We start from the raw sequence: 17,098 nt of genomic DNA, 5'->3' as shown, positions 1-17,098 counted from the left end.
AGCACTGCCCCCCACCCATGAGGACGCCAGGCTCACGAGGGGACCTGGAGGGGCGGCCACTGCCTTGGGCAGAGCTTGGGACCACCCACGGGGAGCACATGTCCACTGCGCCGCCCACACACATCAACCCTGGAGTGGGGTTCCCCGCTCTCCTCCAGAGAGCCAGTGTTAAACACCCACCCGGGGCCTCCCTGGGGCTGTGAGGACATAGCCCCAGGGGCAGGGGGCTCCATGGTGGAGCCCATGTCCACTGCGCCGCCCACACACGTCAACCCTGGAGTGGGGTTCCCCGTTCTCCTCCAGAGAGCCAGTGTTAAACACCCACGCGGGGCCTCTGGACTTGCCCCTGTGGCTCCTGGCACGCGTGTCTCGGGCCCTTGCTCCTCTGTCGGAGCTGGCGCCTCGTCCCTGGGTGAAGATGAGGTGCACCAGGCGCCCGAGAAGGAGCCCCCAGTTGCAGCCGCCCTCGGCCCGCGCCCCGGATGTCATGCCCTCTCCCCTCCCCCAGCACATCCGCGTGGGCTGGGAGCAGCTGCTCACCACCATCGCCCGCACCATCAACGAGGTGGAGAACCAGATCCTCACCCGCGACGCCAAGGGCATCAGCCAGGAGCAGATGCAGGAGTTCCGGGCCTCCTTCAACCACTTCGACAAGGTGAGCCGCTCCGCGCACCTTGCCGTCTCCCTCCCCTCTCGTCCCTCTGTCTGCACCTCTGTCAGCTCTGCACACAGGCAGGCAGGGGCCTGCCGCTGGGGTGGGGTGCACAGGAGGAGATGTGGGGAGCTGGGGGTGTCCTGCCCCCTGCCCCTGAGGCTATGTCCTCACAGCCCCGCACCTGTCCGCCAAGCTGACCCCCACATGGTGCCTTTGCAGTTCAGCCTTGGCCTGGCAGCCGCATCAGGGCCTCCAGTGCCCCATTCCCCCAGCACCCAGGCCACCTGCTGTGGGTGGGAGCGGCAGCCAGGTGCTCCCGTCCCCGCCCCCACCCTGGAGCCTGGGACAGGAGCGCTTCCCCTCACGGCCCGCAGTGCTGGGATTTGGTCCTCAGTTTCACACCACTGCCTCTGCCCCACCAGTCCCTGGCCGTCACCCTGTCTGCGTCGTCTCTAACTCTGTGTTTCCCTCCCCGCGTGTCCCCTGCCCTGGGGTCCGCACGTGGCCCCGGCCCCTCTCCCGCATCCGTCTGTCCGTCCGCCCGCACCCCGGCAGGACCATGGTGGGGCGCTGGGGCCTGAGGAGTTCAAGGCCTGCCTCATCAGCCTGGGCTACGACGTGGAGAACGACCGGCAGGTACGCGCACCCGGGCCCACGGACTGTGGCATTAACTGCTCTTCTCTCTCTCTCCTTCTCTCTGTCCTGCCCCTCCCTCTCCCCGTTCCACCCCTACCATCGTGTGTGCCATCTCCCGGCTCTCTTGCCTCCTCCCTGCCCTCGTGTCTCTCTGGACACCTCCCCCCCTTACCTGGTCTCTCGGGGCCTCCTGTCTCCCCGCTGTGCACATGGGGCGGCCTCTCTTGCCTGCTCTGGGCCTGGCCTCCTCTGCTATGCCTGCGTCCTGGGAGCAGAAGCAGACAGGCAGCATGGACTCCGATGACTTCAGGGCTCTGCTTATCTCCACAGGATACAGCCTGGTATGCGGCCTCTGCCTCCCCCAGCCACTGCTCCAACCCCCGCCTCCTCCTCGCCTCCTCCCGCCCTCACTGCCTCCCGTCCTCGGGGACACTCCTCCGCCGGAGCAGCTTGGCCTTGTCTCCTCCTCTCCTCCTCCGCTGCACCTGCCGGCCTGGGGTCCCTCCGACGACTCCCAAGCCCCCTTCCCTAGAGGTCTCCAGAGAGAGGGGCGCTCTCCCGTCTCTGTCTCTTTCTCTCTTTCTCTCTTCCCCACCCTCCAGGGCTGACTCGTGAGCCTGGGGCCGAGGGGCAGTAGACCCCGACTCCCCACTCCCATGCAGAGGGACCCTGCTCGGCCCGGCGCTTGGAGGCCGGCTGCCGCGAGGGGGCGGTGCGCGTGCGCCGGTCCGGGCCTGGCTGCCCTGGCCGGCCCCGCTCACTGCCCCCTGCCCTCCCCCGCCCCCTGCACAGGGCGACGCCGAGTTCAACCGCATCATGAGCGTGGTTGACCCCAACCACAGCGGCCTCGTGACCTTCCAAGCCTTCATCGACTTCATGTCCAGGGAGACCACGGACACGGACACGGCCGACCAGGTCATCGCCTCCTTCAAGGTCCTGGCCGGGGACAAGGTGAGCCAGCCAGCCCTGGCCGGGAAGGGCCGGGTGGGCGCGGGGCTGGGCTGGCTCAGACTCCCATCCTGCCCGCCTAGAACTACATCACCGCCGAGGAGCTGCGGAGGGAGCTGCCCCCCGACCAGGCCGAGTACTGCATCGCCCGCATGGCGCCCTACCAGGGCCCCGACGCCGTGCCCGGCGCCCTCGACTACAAGTCCTTCTCCACAGCCCTGTACGGCGAGAGCGACCTGTGAGGTCCCCTGCAGAGAGACCCGGATGAACCCCTCCTCACGCCTCCAGGAGGGGCTGGGGAGCCCCCTCCCGCTCCTCTGACTCTGTATCTATGCAAAGCACTCTCTGTCAGTCCTTTTGGGGGGTGGGGGTGGGCAGGGAGGGGCTGGGGCAGGCTCTCCTCTCTCTCTCTGGGTTGGCCGGAAGGGGCCTCCCTGCCCACCAGGGTGGGACGAGGGCGACTCTCGGGGCCAGCACCTGTGCTCTGGGAAGTACGTGTCATGTGCTGGTGTGCTTTCTAACCCACGTGGAGAGGGCAGCAGGGCCCCCCGCCCGCCCCTCTGCACCGGGGCCAGAGCCCCACGTGCCTTGTCCCGGAGCTGCCCGCAGAGGGCGCCACACTACTCGATGGGACCAGGGCCCCGGGCCCCCCAGCTCCCTTCTCTCCTCCCCTCCCCTGACTCACAGTTGCCAGGAGAAGAGGGGCTCCAGCCCCCCTGCCAGAGCCGCCGGTGGGGACGCCGGGCTCGCTCTGCACCAACCCTGGCCTTGCTTTGTCTGGACTCACGGCTCAGATTTTCTAAGGACCAAAAAACACAACAAAAACCCAACAGACCTACAAAATCTAAAAATTTACAAAAAAAAAAAAAAAAAAACAAAAAAAAACAGAAAAGACCAAAAAAAAAACCTCTAAAAAAACCTTCAGAGAATTACTATTTACTTTATTAACTTACGGATTTATTATATAAATATATATTCACCTAGCAGCGTATCTCTGCCGCCTCTCTCGCGCTCGTAATGAAGACATAGCTGATGGCTCCCCCCACCCCCCGATTCTGTCGGCCGCCGGGCCCGGGTCCTTGGGGACCCTCCCGAGGCACAGGTGGGCTGCCGGCCTGGCTGCCTGGTAGTTGATGGTTTTGTTCCCCCCACTTTATTTTTTTGAGTTTATTCTGATTGGTTATTTTTCTTCTTGGTTTCTGGATAAACCACCCTCCTGGGGACAAGATAATAAACGTGTCCTATTTTTAATAAGGATTCCTGCAGTGTCCTCTGTGCTGTGGCTGTGCCCGCGCCTTGCCCGAGAGCCCCACTCCGTGAGTGACCGTGAGAGGGTGCAGCTGGGGGCCCCGGGCCCGTTTCCCGGTGAGGGGAGCGCAGATCCGAGGTGCAGGGGTGGGGGCGGGTGGTCTCGCTCCACAGCAGGTGCGGAGATCCTAGGAGAAGGTGGCCACCTCCAGCCACTGGGGGAGAGAAGACGGGGCTCCAATGGGGGCCTCCTGGGGCGCACCTGAGCCACCCTGTCCACCCAGCCCACACTCACCTGTCTGCGGGTCAGGCAGACGACCCCCTCACCCCCATCCAGGTGCTGGCTGCAGTGACCTGTGCAGAGAGGGACCGGGTGAGCGCCCACCTCCCCCAGCGCCCCCCCCCCCCGGCTCCGTGGCACTCACGAAAGACGCAGGTGAGCTGGGCCACGCAGGACACGAAGCGCTCGAAGTCCACACGCAGCCGGCTGTCCCGGTAGCGGCTGGTGAGGGCCTGGGTCAGCTGGTTGTTCAGGTGGAAGCCTAGGGGGAGGCACCTCAGCGTCGCACCCCCACCCAGGCCCCGGGAGCCGCGTGGGGCAGGGCTGCCAGGCCACGCTCCCGGCCCAGGCGTCCGTCTGGATCGCGGGCAGTCTGCCCAGCAGAGGCCGTGTCTGTGGGACCTCAGCTTTTCCAGACGCCCTGGTTCCCACCTTCTGCCCGCCGTGTCCAGAGCTGTAGCCCCAAGGCCACTGCACGAGCTGCCTCGAAGCCCAGGTCAGCCCAGGCCGGGCCCGCCCTCCTCTGACGCAGCTACCAAGTGCCCGGCTCCAGGGCCTGCCGCCTGTCTCCCTCCAGCCTTTGCCCATGTGCACTGGGCTGCTGGGCCCAGCACCGAGAGAACCCGACCCTGGCCAGGTGGGCTCTGGGGCCCTCTTGTGGCTTTTGCTAGGTCCTCCAGCCCTGTCAGAGACAGATCAAGGCCCAGGGCAAGTCAGTATAGGATTCCAGCCCCAGCTCACAGGAATCCAGAACATTCCACCATGGTACCCCGGGGGCACATAGCAGCTCCTAATCGTCCACTCCCTGGAATACCCCTCTCCTCCCCCACAGCTTGGCCTCGTCTGTGGCCACCACAGTCCTAGCCGGGAGTCCGAGCTGACGGAGGGCACGTGGGGGGACAGGCCCCCTCCCTCCCCACAGCCCCCCAGGACCCCATCCGCACCTGCGGCGTTCAGCGCCAGCCTCAGCTCATAGGAGTTCATGGTCCCGGAGGCGTCCTCGTCGAACTTGTCAAACGTGGCCTGGACCAGGAGACAGCAGTCAGCTCCCCCAACCCCCAACTGCCTGGAAAGGGGGCCTCTGAGGCCGGACAGCCGCCTTCCCATCCCGGCTGTGGGCCTGAGATACACGGCATAGCCACTCCGTTTGCCAGTCTGTAATACGGGCAAGGGCTCAATGAACACTGGCTGAGTATGGAGGGGCTCTGAGCGCTTCCTGCCGGGGATCTGCAGCCGCCCAGCTGCAGGCAGGCACAGGCCCCCCCTGAGGTCGCTCAGTCAGACCCCCGACAGCACTCCAAGTCACCTGGGGGTGGTCCCGTCCCCCCCTTGTTCCTGGGGCCCCCGTGCCTGCCCGGCTCTGTCCACACCTCACCTGCCACACCAGCAGGTGGCCCCAGAGTTGCTGGAAGTGGTGCAGAGCCAGGCTGTGCCCGTGCTGGGGAGGAGGCATCTGATTAAAGGCAGTGTCCTCGCAGGGGAGGAGACCCCCCACATGCCCCTTCCCAGGCCCTGCCCGTGTACCCCAAAACACTGCAGCAGCTGCTCGCATGTCCTGACCCCGATCTCTCTGGGGACCCCGCTGTGAGCTCTGGCTACGGAGGAAGAGGACAGTGCACAGGGAGCCTGCGGCCACGGAGCAGGAGGGGCGCTTGGCCCGCTCCAGCCCCCACCAGGGCGGGGCCCCTTCCTCCTCACCGGGCTCCAGGGCGATGCTGAGTAAGGTCTGCAGCTGGGGGGCGCTCAGCTCTTCATCCTACTCCGGAAACAGCGGCAGTGAGGCCGGGCGCTGCCCCGGGGAAGTGCTGGAACAGCAGCCACAGAGGCCGACTGCTCAGGCTGGGCTGGCCCCGCCCACAGAGGGGCACAGGAGGGTTGGGGAGGAAGTGGGCGGGGACAGACTCAGCAAAGGCCCTGGGGCAGGGAAGAGCTGAGGTTTCCCAAAAGAGGGTCTAGTGTTGGGGGGGGGGGTGAGGATGACTCCAGGAGGGGCGGCCCCCGGTGAGCGCTGCCCCTGCCCTACCTCCCCCGCCAGCTCCTGGAACAGCAGCTCCAACTCTGGTGCCATGGGCACATAGGGGACCTGTGGGGTGCAAGGAGTTTAGTTCTGGCCACGAACCCGCTTCTTGGGGCTGGCACTGTGGTGTAACGGGTAAAGCCGCCGCCTGCAATGCCAGAATCCTATATGGGTGCCGGTTCATGTCCCGGCTGCTCCGCTTCCAATCCAGCTCCCTGCTAAGGCCTGGGAAAGCAAAAGGTGGCCCAAATGCTTGGGCCCCAGCCACCCACATGGGAGACCTGGAGGAAGCTCCTGGTCTTGGGCTGGCCCTGCCCTGACCATGCTGCCCTCTGGGGACTGAACAGCAGGTGGGCGATTCCAGACTCTAATAAGTAAATACATCTTTAGACACACACCCCCACCCCATGTGCCCTCCAGAGCAGCCTCTCACCATGAGGGCCTCCAGGTCAGCGCTGATGACGTCATCAACCTCCCTGCAAAAATTCGGAGGGGCGGTTGGGGAGGGGGCAGGCCGGGGCGGGGCAGGGCCGCTGGGCTCCTCCACCTGGGGCTGGGGATCCCGGGGCGGGGCTCACAGGGCCGTGTGGTGGCGCTCGGAGAAGATGCGCAGCGTGAAGTCGGCCTCGTCGCCGGCCTGGGCGGCGCTGGGCACCACCAGGTAGTGGCCGGGGCGCAGGCGGCAGCGGCGGCTCACGTCCCGGCGGGCACAGAACACGGAGCGGTCGGCGCGCAGCAGCCGGGGCAGGAGGGCGCGGCTGCGCGGGGTGTCCCAGAGGCCCAGCAGCTGGGGTCGGTCGGGGGCGGCGTGACCACGACGGCCGGGCTCCCCGCCCGCCACCCTCCATCCCTGCGCACCTCCGGGCCCCCGGCCTGACCTGCCCGGCGCCCTCCAGCCCTGGGGTCGGGGCCCCATCTGAGACCCACCTCCTCTGGAATCTGCCAGGACCAAGAGCGAGGGGGCGGAGTCAGGCAGGTGGGGGCGGGGACCAAGAACGAGGGGGCGGAGTCAGGCAGGTGGGGGCGGGGATCTGGCCACTACTCAGGGCCCCTCCCTGCCATCCATGCCTCAGGCCCCTCCCTCTTCGTCCCGTTGGACGACCAGAGCCAGAACCCCGCCCCTGACTCCTCTCCAGCCCTCCCTCCCCTGGCCCCTTTGGCCCCCGCCTGTGTCTGACGCCAACCTCGGGGTCCCCGGCCCCCACCTTTTCCCTGAGGCTCCTCCCACGCCCTCTGATCGACCCCCGCCGCCCCTCCTGGGCACCTGGAACACGTGGAAGCCCACGGTGAGGTAGGTGAGGCCCTTGGCCCTCAGGCACCGGCGGTTGCGCTGGATGAGCGACAGCAGAACCGTGCACTTGGGGGTGCGGCCGCCCCGCGCGGGACCCCCCGCCCCCGCTGCCCCCCAGCCCCCCCAGGGCCCCTCTTCATCGTCGTCGTCCTCTTCATCCGGCTCCAGCAGCGTCAGCCGGAACTGGGGGTTGGTCCAGAAGGTTTCTGATGGAGGGGGGGGAGGAGGAGACGGGGTCGCCGCGCCTGCCGCAGCACCCAGCTCCCCGCGCGCCTCCCAGGTCCCCGGGGGCCGCACCGGCGCTGGGCTGGCTCCCGCCGGAGTTGAAGCCGCGCACCCAGCGGCCCTGGAAGGTGTTGACGTGCCAGGCGCCCCCCGCCGGGCTGGGGCCCAGCACCTCGGGGCTCAGCGAGCAGATCTGGACGGTGTTGAAATGGTGGAGGAAGTCCTGCAGCTCCATCCTGCATGGTGGGCGCGCAAACGACCCCCGGCTCGCACGGCCCCGGCTCACAGCTCAGACAGCCCCCCCCCCCCCGGCTCACAGCTCCCCAGCTCACAGGGCCCCCAACTTCTCTGAATACTGCCAAGCAGCCTTCAGCTTCCAGAATCACTGAGCCCTCCGGCCCCCCGAACCTCTCCAAGTCCTCCACGTGCCCACAAAGCGCCAAGACCCACACGCTCCCCGAGAGGGGGCGTCCGAGGGCTGAAGGCCACTGCACAAGGCCCCCGTGCTGCAGTTATCAGCGAGCCGGAGCGGCCCTCGGTGCTGCCAAACTCAGGGAACCCCCGCCCGCCCCGAGCCAGCCTCCACTGCCCCGAGTGCGCCCGTCCCCGCTCAGCTCCCAACCCAGGGTCCCGCAGGAGGCTCCCGGAGAGATGGACCGAGCAAGTTTGTTTTGGCACAAAAAAGTTTGAGATCCATGCATAGATTTCTCACCACTTATATTTTTCACGAGCTGTGTGAAGACGCGTACATGCGTAGATTTCACTTTTTTTTTTTTTGCACCAAAATAAACTTTGCTTTCCATTTTCTGCGAACCTCGTAAAGTCCTCTAATGCTCTCCTAATATGACTACCAACTCTGCCCCGACTTTCCGATCCGCAACCTGGCCCCGCCGCCACCAGGGGGCAGCCCCGCCAGGACGCACCAGAACTCGCCGTCCTCCTTCTGCACCAGCAGGGCGTCTCGCCACTCGGCGGGGAGGGAGTCCCAGCGGGGGCAGCTGCAGACACCGGGGTGTGAGGGGGGGCGGCAGAGCTGAGCCCCTGCCCCCCCGGCCCAGCCCACCTGTCACTCCAGGCCCCGGTCCACTCCACACGGCCCCAGGGGTTCCGCAGCCGCAGCAGCCGCACCTTGGTGAAGCCCAGGAACAGCTGAGGGCGGCACAGAGTGGGCAGCAAGGTCAGTGTGGGGGCAGCATGGACAGTGGGGGCGGCATGGACAGTGGGGGAGGGGCAGCATGGACAGTGGGGGGCGGCATGGACAGTGGGAGGTGGCATGGTCAGTGGCAGAGTGGGCAGCATGGCCAGCGGGGGGCAATGCCCAGCCCCTCGCCGGCCCCCGGGGGAGGCAGCTCACCTTGTGTGTGCCCGTGACCGAGTACGCGTGTCCCCTCACCAGCCCGTCTTCTGTGCGGTACTCGCCCCGGTCACTCTGGGCAGGAGACGGGACAGTGAGGCCGGGTGGGAGATAGGAGGGCTGCTGTCCCTCTCTGTCCCCAAAGCAAGAGTCAGCCCGAGCACTGGGCTGGGAGACCTTGTCAGGGTTGGCGGGGAGGAGGCGGGAGAGGGAAGCAGGTGGGAGCTGGAGATGAGGCAGAGTGAGATGGAGAGACACAGAAAGATCCAGAACCCGGGGAGACGGGGAGGGGCAGAGCCAGGGATGAGCAGAGGACACGTGACCAGCTGAGCGGGTGCTGAGGCCGTCCCAGTGGCTGGGACGGGTCGCGGAGAACACGGGGTGAGCCGAGCCCGCGGGAATCGGCCTGGGGACCCTGCTGCTGCTCTGACTCCCGGCTGCTCCACTTCCCATCCAGCTCCCTGCACCCCCCCCCCCCCCACGTGGGAGACCCGGATGGAGCGCCTGGCTCCCGGCTCCGGCCTGGCCCAGACCTGGCTGTTGTGGGCATTTGGGGAGTGAGCCTGAGGAAGACTGATCTCTCTGTCTCCCTCCCTTGCAAATCTTTAAAAGAAGAGGCCCTCGTGTTGTCAGTTTAAGTCATGGCGGCGGCAGGTGCCTGCAGCCTCGGCCCCTTTTTGTGCCCTGGGGTGGGGCGGGGGGAGAAGCTTGCCCGCGCGTGGAGCTGGCCCGGACCAGGGAGGGAGAAACCCCTGAGCACCGGGACCGGTGCGCGGGAGCTCGGGAGCACACGGGGCCCTCACTGGCTGCAGCTGGACCGCCAGCTGCCCACCCCGGGTCCCCACGCGGCAGCCCCGAGGCTCACCAGGGCCGTGGCGCCCACCAGGGACTCCTTGGCCAGGGCACGGCGCAGGAGGGAGAAGAGGCCGGGCGCGCCGTGGCGCAGGTAGAGCACCTCGCCCACGCCGCCCGTGAAGTCCACAAAGGCCTCGTTCATGTGGCCGCCGCGCATCACCTCGTAGGAGCCGTGGATCCTGCGGAGTGGGGTGGGTGAGCCCAGCTGCCAGCCCTGGGAAGCCAGGCTGGGGTCCTGGGGAGCAGGGCTGGGGTCCCGGGGGGCCCCGACACCACATCTGAAACCCCGAGCCTCCGGGAGGAGTGTGCTCTGAGGGTGACCCCTTCAGGGGGGCTTGGCGGGGGCCCCTGGGATTCCAGCGAGCGCCGGCTGGGGGGCGGGGCCTGGCGTGGGGTGCCCCGAGGCTGGGGCCCTCACTTGGCGTAGGCCTTCTCCAGGAGCGGGGCCCAGAACTCGTTCCGCTGATCCGAGCGCACAAACATCAGCTTCCCCTCGCGCACGGGCAGTCTGTCGTCCACCACGACGTCCACCCAGCGGCCGAACTGCCAGAGCTGGAGGGAGAAGCAGCAGGGCCCGGCCCACCTTCCACCTCCACCCGGCCTGGGCCCCGACCTCTGACCTCTGCCCCGCCCCACTGCTGCACCCAGGGGCCAGTCAACCAGGAAGCCCCACATGTCAGGGCTGTGCGGGGAAACCGAGGCACGAGCTCTACCTGGAAGTGGAAGACCCCCGCATAGCCGTCTCCAAAGCCCTGGCCAGGGGGCACCACCCTGCACAGGAGCCGCGGGTACAGGGTCAGGGAGGCGGCCGCCGCCAGGAGCCAGCAGTTCCCTGGGGAAGCAAGCAGGGGTGAGGGGGGGCGAGAAGGGAGACAGGGCATGGAGCTGTCCACGGCCCAGCAGATGCTCGCCACACCCAGCGGCGGCAGGGGCGCCGGGGGCTCACCGAGGCGCCCCTGGCACACGTCTGTCCGGCTCATGTCCTCACAGATGAACCGAGGCTCCGCACAGAACTCCTGGGGGAGGGGAGGAGAGGGGGAGGGGGAGGAGGAGGAGGAGGGAGGGGCCGTGGGAGGTGGGAGGTGGGAGGTCAGAGGCCTGGGTCCCCCTCCCCCACACTCCACTCCAGGTGATGGGGTCTCCGGCCACAGAAAGGCAGCCCCCCCAAACCTCCCAGCCCTTCCTCCCCTGACCCCAGGGTCCAGGCCCCAGCCCCCAGCCCCCAGCCACACTTTACATGGGGCCTCTTCCATTCCACCCCTTTGGCCTTCTCCGAGTCTGGTCCCAGCAGGTCATAGCCGAGGGCGTCAGGGCCAGCAGGGAAGTGGGGGTCGCGGAACAGGACCTCCGACTCCAAGCAGGCTGCCCGAATCGCCTCATAGTCCTGGCCCCGAAAGAGCTGCGGGCCCTGAGCCCCGGGCTCCGCCTCGTCGTCCACCAGCCGGATGGTGACCCTCCCGCTGCCGCACGCCATCTGGACGCTGGGCTCCCGGGCTGGCCCCCGGCCCTTTAACCGCCTGAGTCACGGGGGCGGGGCCTCCGCACCATCCAGGCCCCGCTGGGGGGTCCTTAGGCCAGAGGAGCCCGCCCTCGTTAATATTAATTGATGGTTAGCAGAGCCAGAGAGCAGGGACGCCTCCTCTGTTTCCCTCCCCGGGCGTGGGGCCCTCAGTTGTGGCCAGGGGAGCAGCTTAATAGGCTTGGCCAGCAGCAGGCGGGAATGTGGGCAGAGCAGAGGGAGGACCAGGTGCGCTGCGGAAGTGCCAAGAAGGAGGTCACCGTGGGGGTGTGTCTGCCTGCTCACCAAGGACTGGGGGGAGCACGCTGCCTGCGTCTCCCTCCACCCCTGCCTCACCCAGTCTCCCTCTCTAGCCTTTTCAAGACTGATTGATTTGAGGGGTCAGCACTGTGGCGTAGCGAGTAAAGCCACTGCCGGCATCCCATATGGGCGCCAGTTCGAGTCCTGGCTGCTCCACTTCCAATCCAGCTCTCTGCTGTGCCTGGGAAAGCAGTAGAAGATGGCCCAAGTCCTTGCACCCATGTGGGAGACCCGGAAGAAGCTCCTGGCTCCTGGCTTCGGATTAGCACAGCTCTGACCATTGTGGCCCTTTGGGGAGTGAACCAACAGAGAGAGAGAGAGAGGTCTTCCATCCGCTGGTTCACTCCCCAGATGGCCGCAATGACTGTGGGCCAGGCAGAAGCCAGGAGCCTGGAACTGCACCCAGGTCTCCCACGCGGGTGCCGGGGCCCACGCGCCTGGGCCGTCTGCTGCCTTCCCAGGTGCAGCAGCAGGGCGCTGGAGAAGTGGAGCAGCCGGGCCTCTGAGCTGGGGTGCTGGTGTCACAGGCAGCTCGCTGGCCCCTCCCTCAGCCCTCCGCCTCGCCCCTCCTGTCTCCTCCTCACTAGCCCCCTCCTCTCTGTTCCTCCTCGCCCCCCTCCCTGCCATGGCCTGCACACCCTGCGTCCTAGGTGGGGAGCCGGGGCCTCCTGTGACTGCAGCGGGCGGCTGGAGCTGTTGGAGAAACTGGCCAGAGGCCAGCAGCTGTCCGCGGCCAGGTAGGGCCCGGCCGCCGCCGTGGCACTCAGGCGCCCCTCAGGCCTCTTAGCTTCTGTCCAAGACCCGGGCTGCACTTTCCTTGAGAGGTGTCTGCCAGGGGGAGGGGCCGGAGACCTGGGTTCAAATCCCAGCCCTGCCACTTAACCCCCGTGTGTCCTTGGACAAGTCACTCAACCTGGCTGAGCCCGGTTCCTCATTGCCACAACAGAGGAAGGCTGCGGTGAGAAACAAGTCAACTGTGGGTGTGGCCAGGGAATGGGGAGGGGGGCTGTGTGGCCTCCTCTGGCTCTGGGCTGTTTGTTACTTCCAAGCTCACCTCCGCCGTCTCTGTTCTCCATGCCATCACCTCCCCCGGTCACAGTCCTCCCCGCCAAGTACCACCAACCACAGGAGAGAAGTGACCAGGAAGGACCGGCCTCCAGACCCTGTGCAAACGGCCTGGTCACCCTCGCTGCCCCCGCCCTGGCCACCATGCTGCAGGGCCCCGCTCACGTCCCCCAGTAAGGCAAGAGTCCCCTGCATGCTCACGCCCTGTGCCGCAGCAGGGGCCCGGGCGCACCTTCCCGGCCGCAGGAGCAGAGCACACGGCAGCGGGGTGCAGGCCCAGCGCCCCCGTTTATTTTAAAAGATTGTTTACCTGTTTAAAAAGCAGAGTGACATGTGGGGCGGGCTGGGGAGGTCTTCCCTCCACTGGCTCACTCCCTAGATGGCTGCAACAGCCAGAGCTGTGCCGATCTGAAGCCAGGAGCCAGGTGCTTCTTCCAGGTCTCCCACACAGGTGTAGGGGCCCAAGCACTTGGTCCATCTTCTACTGCTTTCCCAGGCCACAGCAGAGAGCTGGATTGGAAGTGGAGCAGTTGGGACTCGAACTGGCGCCCATATGGGATGCTGGCACTGCAAGCAGTGGCCTTACCCACTATGCCACAGCGCCAGCCCCTTGGCTGCTTCACTTCTGATCCATCTCCCTGTTAATGGCCTGGGAAAGCACAGAAGATGGCCCAAGTGCTTGGGCCCCTGCACCTGTGTGGGAGACCTGGGAAAAGCTCCTGGCTCCTGGCTTTGGCCTGGCCCAGCCCTGGCAGTTTTGTGGCTATTTGGGGAGTGAACTGGTGAACAGAAGATCTCTCCCTCTGTCTCTGTAACTTGGCCTTTCAAATAAATAAGTCTTAAAAAAAAAAAAAAAACTCATGAGCTATTGTACACCAAGTACTGTTCTCAGTTCTCCCAGATGTGGCCCCATCTCAGCCTCATCGGAGCTGCGAGAGGCGGGGCTGACACTGACCCCCCCTCTACAGAGGGGAAACTGAGGCACGAGAGATGAGGGTGCGCGGCCTGTGCTCTCCCAGCCACAGAACTGCGATCAGAATTCCATTGGTCTGGCTTACGGAGCAGACTGCCTCTCAAGGGATGAGCATCTCCAATATATAAAGAGCTCCCGAAAATAAACAGCCCACGGGAAAAACAGGCCAAAGACACGAATAAGCAAATCACAGGATCAACAGCCAATAAGCTCAACCTCAGGACCGTGCCAGATCAGCCCACGTGAAATACTGGGGCCGGCGCTGTGGCACAGTGGGCTAAGCCTCCACCCGCAGTGCCGGCATCCCATATGGGCGCCAGTTATAGTCCCGGCTGCTCCATTTCCGATCCAGCTCTCTGCTGTGGCCTGGGAAAGCAGCAGAAGATGGGCCAAGTCCTTGGGCCCCTGCACCTGTGTGGGAGACCGGGAAGAAGCTCCTGGTTTCGGATCGGCTCAGCCCTGCAGTTTCAGCCACTTGGGGAGTGAACCAGAGGATAGAAGCTCTCTCTCTGCCTCTCAAATAAATAACACCTTAACAACAATAACAACAAACCAAGAAGAAACATTATACCCACTAGATCAGGAAGTTACGAGATCTTGATGCAGGGTGCGGGTTTGGCACAGCGGCTAAGTCGTGCTTGGGACGCCCACAGCCCATGGCAGAGTCCCTGGGTCTGGGTCCCCGCTCCACTCTGACGCAGCTTCCCGCTAAGGTGCACCCTGAGGGCCGGCAAGTTCAAGGACTTGGTCTCCGCCACCCACATGGAGACCAGGCTGGCGTGCCGGACTCCTGACTTCTGCCTGGCCCAGCCTTAGCTGCTGTGGCCATTTAGGGAGTGAAGCCGCAAATGGAAGGGATCCATCCCTCTGTATATCAAATCAAATAAAAATGAAAACAATGTGAAGTTTAAATATTAAAAAAAAAAAAAAAAAAAAAAAAAACAAGATGAGTAGGGCCAAGGTTGCGGCACAGCAGGGGAAGCTGCCGTCTGCAACACTGGGCTCCCACGTGAACGCCGGTTTGAGCCCGAACTGCTTCATCTTTAAGGTTTATTTATTTATCTGAAAGGCAGCGTTTACAGAGGGCTCACTCCCCAAATGGCCGCCATGGCCAGAGCTGGGCCGGTCCAAAGCCAGGAGCTTCTTCCAGGTCTCTCACGTGGGTGCAGGGGCCCAAGCACCTGGGCCATCTTCCTCTGCTTTCCCAGGCCACAGCAGCAGGGAGCAGGGTCAGAAATGGAGCAGCCGGGTCTCACACCGGTGCCCACGTGGGATGCTGGCACGGCCAGCAGCGGCTTTACCCGCTCCGCCACAGCACCGGCCCCCGCTGCACTTCTGACCCAGCTCCCTGCTAATGCGCCTGGGAAAGCAGAGGACGATGGCCCAGGTGCTTGGGCCCCTGCTACCAGTGTGGAAGACCCGGCTGGACGGAGTTTCAGGCTCCTGGGGGCCATTTGGGGAGTGAACCAGCAGATGGAAGATCAATCTCTCTTTCACCCTCTCTTTGTAACTCTTTCAAATAAATGTTTATTTATTTTTTAATATTCATTTATTTGAAAGGCAGAGTTACAGAGAGGCAGAGGCAGAGGGAGAGAGAGAGAGGTCTTCCATCTGCTGGTTCACTCTCCAAATGGCCACAACGGCTGCAGCTGGACTGATCCGAAGCCAGGAGCCAGGAGCTTCTTCAGGATCTCCCACGTGGGTGCAGGGGCCCAAGGGCTTGGGCCATCTTCTGCTGCTTTCCCAGGCCACAGCAGAGAGCTGGATCAGAAGTGGAGCAGCCGGGACTCGAACGGGCGCCCATATGGGATGTTGGCACTTCAGGCCAAGGCTTTACCTGCTATGCCACAGCACTGGCCCCAGTAATTTCTTTTTAATGTTAACTCACAGCTGATGGGCTTCACTTCCCCCAGCCCATCCCGGCACAATTTTACAAGCCGCAGACGTCACGTCCGCCGTCAGTACCACGCAGTGTATTGCTGAGGTCCCTCCTCAGAGTGCCTGGGCTCGAGTCCCGGCTTTGCTCCTGGTTCCAGCTTCCTGACGACGTACACCCCAGGGGACAGCGGGTGACAGCTCAAGCGCTTGGGCCCCTGCACCCACGTGGGAGACCCCGATGGAGCTCCTGGCTCCCGGCAGGCCAGCCCTGGCTGTTGCAGCCATCTGGGGAGTGAACCAGTGGATGAAGACCTGTCTCTGTCTCCTGCTATGGAAGCCTAAAGCCCACGAGCACTGATGCATAACGTTAATTCCAAAGAAAACCACCTGGCGCTGTGGCTCACTTGGTTAATTCTCCACCTGCAGCGCCGGCACCCCGGGTTCTAGTCCCAGTCGGGGCGCCAGATTCTGTCCCGGTTGCCCCTCTTCCAGGCCAGCTCTCTGCTGTGGCCAGGGTGTGCAGTGGAGGATGGCCCAAGTGCTTGGGCCCTGCACCCGCATGGGAGACCAGGAGAAGCACCTGGCTCCTGGCTTCAGATCAGCGCAGGGTGCTGGCCGTAACACGCTGGCCGTAGCGGCCACTTGGGGAGTGAACCAATGGAAAAAGGAAGACCTTTCTCTCTGTCTCTCTCTCTCTCTCTCTCACTGTCTAACTGCCTGTCAAAAAAGAAAAAAAAAACTGCCCAGGGGACACTCACCTTGACCCACAGGAGGGATGGAGGGTGGGTGAGGGGGTCAGTGGATCTCACCTCCGTGCCCCGTAGCTCAGGAGGAAACAAGCCCAGTGGGCTGTCCTGGGCTCTGAGAGCCTCGCCTGTGTCAGGCGGCCCTGGTGCTCACAGTGGCTTCTGTATAAAACACTCAACTCACCCTGGGAGGGGTGGGGGTGGGCCTATCCCAGAGGCCACGCCCAGAGCACGGAGCCCCCTTTACACAGGGGGATGGTGGCGTCATGAGCCTTCTCTACACTTGGCCTTTCAAATAAATAAGTAAAAAGTAATGAAAAAAATAAAAGATGAAAATTTAAAATATTTATTTATTTGAAAGACAGAGTTACACAGAGAGACGGAGAGAGAAGTCTTCACCTGCCGGTTCACTCACCAGATGCCTGCAACCACAGGGGTTGGGCAGGCAGAAGCCAGGACCATGAGCTTCTTTGTGGGTGGGTGGTCCAGCCTCCGCTGCTCTCCCAGAGGCTTTAGCAGGGAGCTGGATCAGAAGTGGAGCAGCCGGGACTCAAACTGGGCCCAGAAGATAAATTTATTTATTTGAAAGGCAGAGAGAGACAGACAGACAGAGAGATAGATATGGAGGTCGTTCATCTGCTAGTTCATTCCCCAGATGGCTCCAGTAGCTGGAGCTGCACCGATCTAAAGCCAGGAGCTTCTTCCAGGTCTCCCATGCAGGTGCAGGGGCCCAAGGACCCAGGCCATCCTCCACTGCTTTCCCAGGCCATAGCAGAGAGCTGGATTGGAGGTGCAACAGCCAGGACTTGAAGCGGCGTCCATATGGGATGCTGGCACCGCAGGTAGTGGCTTTACCTGCTATGCCACAGCACTGACCCTGATAAAAACCTCTTCATAACCCAAATAATAGTCATACCTAAAAAAAAAAATCCTTAATGTCATCAGACGTCCAGTCTCTCTCCACATTCCCAGGGTCTCAACGTTGTCCAGCGAAATGCAGAGACCTGGGAGACGTGCAGGTGTGGCAGTGCCACGGAACCCACGTGCCACAGGGAACCTGCCGCCTGTCAAGGAGGCTGAGTGACAGGTTGTTCTCACCGTGAGGGGG

At 64.0% G+C, this 17,098-nt stretch overlaps 2 protein-coding genes across 8 annotated transcripts in view; one reads left to right on the top strand and one right to left on the bottom strand.

The window, feature by feature from the left end:
• The window catches only part of ACTN4 (actinin alpha 4), a 64,272-nt gene extending 61,050 nt beyond the window's left edge, over positions 1 to 3,222 (top strand). For 2 of the 5 annotated variants that reach the window (XM_051847128.2, XM_051847127.2), the window contains exons 18-21: positions 509 to 655; positions 1,567 to 1,632; positions 2,084 to 2,242; positions 2,323 to 3,222. In XM_051847128.2, the coding sequence (XP_051703088.1) occupies positions 509 to 655; positions 1,567 to 1,632; positions 2,084 to 2,242; positions 2,323 to 2,481 (531 nt within the window). In that variant the 3' untranslated portion in view covers positions 2,482 to 3,222. Of the gene's footprint in view, positions 1 to 508; positions 656 to 1,210; positions 1,292 to 1,566; positions 1,633 to 2,083; positions 2,243 to 2,322 lie in introns of all 5 variants that reach the window. The other 3 variants (XM_051847126.2, XM_051847125.2, XM_051847129.2) reach the window with 2 other exon arrangements.
• CAPN12 (calpain 12) lies at positions 3,152 to 11,013 on the bottom strand. Of its 3 annotated transcripts, XM_051847130.2 has the most exons (21): positions 10,747 to 11,012; positions 10,456 to 10,525; positions 10,223 to 10,341; positions 9,928 to 10,061; positions 9,520 to 9,688; positions 8,655 to 8,729; positions 8,364 to 8,449; positions 8,224 to 8,298; positions 7,373 to 7,536; positions 7,049 to 7,281; positions 6,712 to 6,723; positions 6,363 to 6,571; positions 6,218 to 6,260; positions 5,791 to 5,850; positions 5,466 to 5,523; positions 5,292 to 5,362; positions 5,143 to 5,205; positions 4,712 to 4,790; positions 3,913 to 4,029; positions 3,783 to 3,841; positions 3,152 to 3,702 (listed from the first exon to the last, which is right to left on the bottom strand). In XM_051847130.2, the coding sequence occupies exons 1-21, from the start codon at positions 10,981 to 10,983 to the stop codon at positions 3,676 to 3,678; spliced, it is 2,160 nt and encodes a 719-aa protein (XP_051703090.1). In that variant the 5' UTR covers positions 10,984 to 11,012; the 3' UTR covers positions 3,152 to 3,675. The 3 variants fall into 3 exon arrangements, with proteins under 3 accessions (XP_051703090.1, XP_051703091.1, XP_051703092.1); XM_051847131.2 differs by lacking the exon at positions 6,712 to 6,723; XM_051847132.2 differs by lacking the exons at positions 3,152 to 3,702; positions 3,783 to 3,841; positions 3,913 to 4,029; ... (1 more) ...; positions 5,143 to 5,205; positions 5,292 to 5,362 and having other exon boundaries at positions 5,487 to 5,572; positions 10,747 to 11,013.
• Positions 11,014 to 17,098: the final 6,085 nt, after the last annotated feature.

This window comes from Oryctolagus cuniculus, chromosome 18 (genome assembly GCF_964237555.1).
Source record: "Oryctolagus cuniculus chromosome 18, mOryCun1.1, whole genome shotgun sequence".
Classification (NCBI taxonomy): domain Eukaryota; kingdom Metazoa; phylum Chordata; class Mammalia; order Lagomorpha; family Leporidae; genus Oryctolagus; species Oryctolagus cuniculus.
Note: the sequence above shows the minus strand (reverse complement) of the source record. Positions and strands in the feature narration are given on the sequence as shown.

What these genes read in the sequence shown, in the direction of transcription:
- CAPN12 (XM_051847130.2), bottom strand. Translation starts at nt 10,983, where the DNA reads ATGGCGTGCGGCAGCGGGAGGGTCACCATCCGGCTGGTGGACGACGAG. An exon ending in CGTGTGCCAGGGGCGCCTCG is followed by an intron (nt 10,342 to 10,455) that starts GTGAGCCCCCGG and finishes TTGCTTCCCCAG; the next exon opens with GGAACTGCTGGCTCCTGGCG. An exon ending in TCCAGGAGCTGGCGGGGGAG is followed by an intron (nt 5,524 to 5,790) that starts GTAGGGCAGGGG and finishes TTTCCGGAGTAG; the next exon opens with GATGAAGAGCTGAGCGCCCC.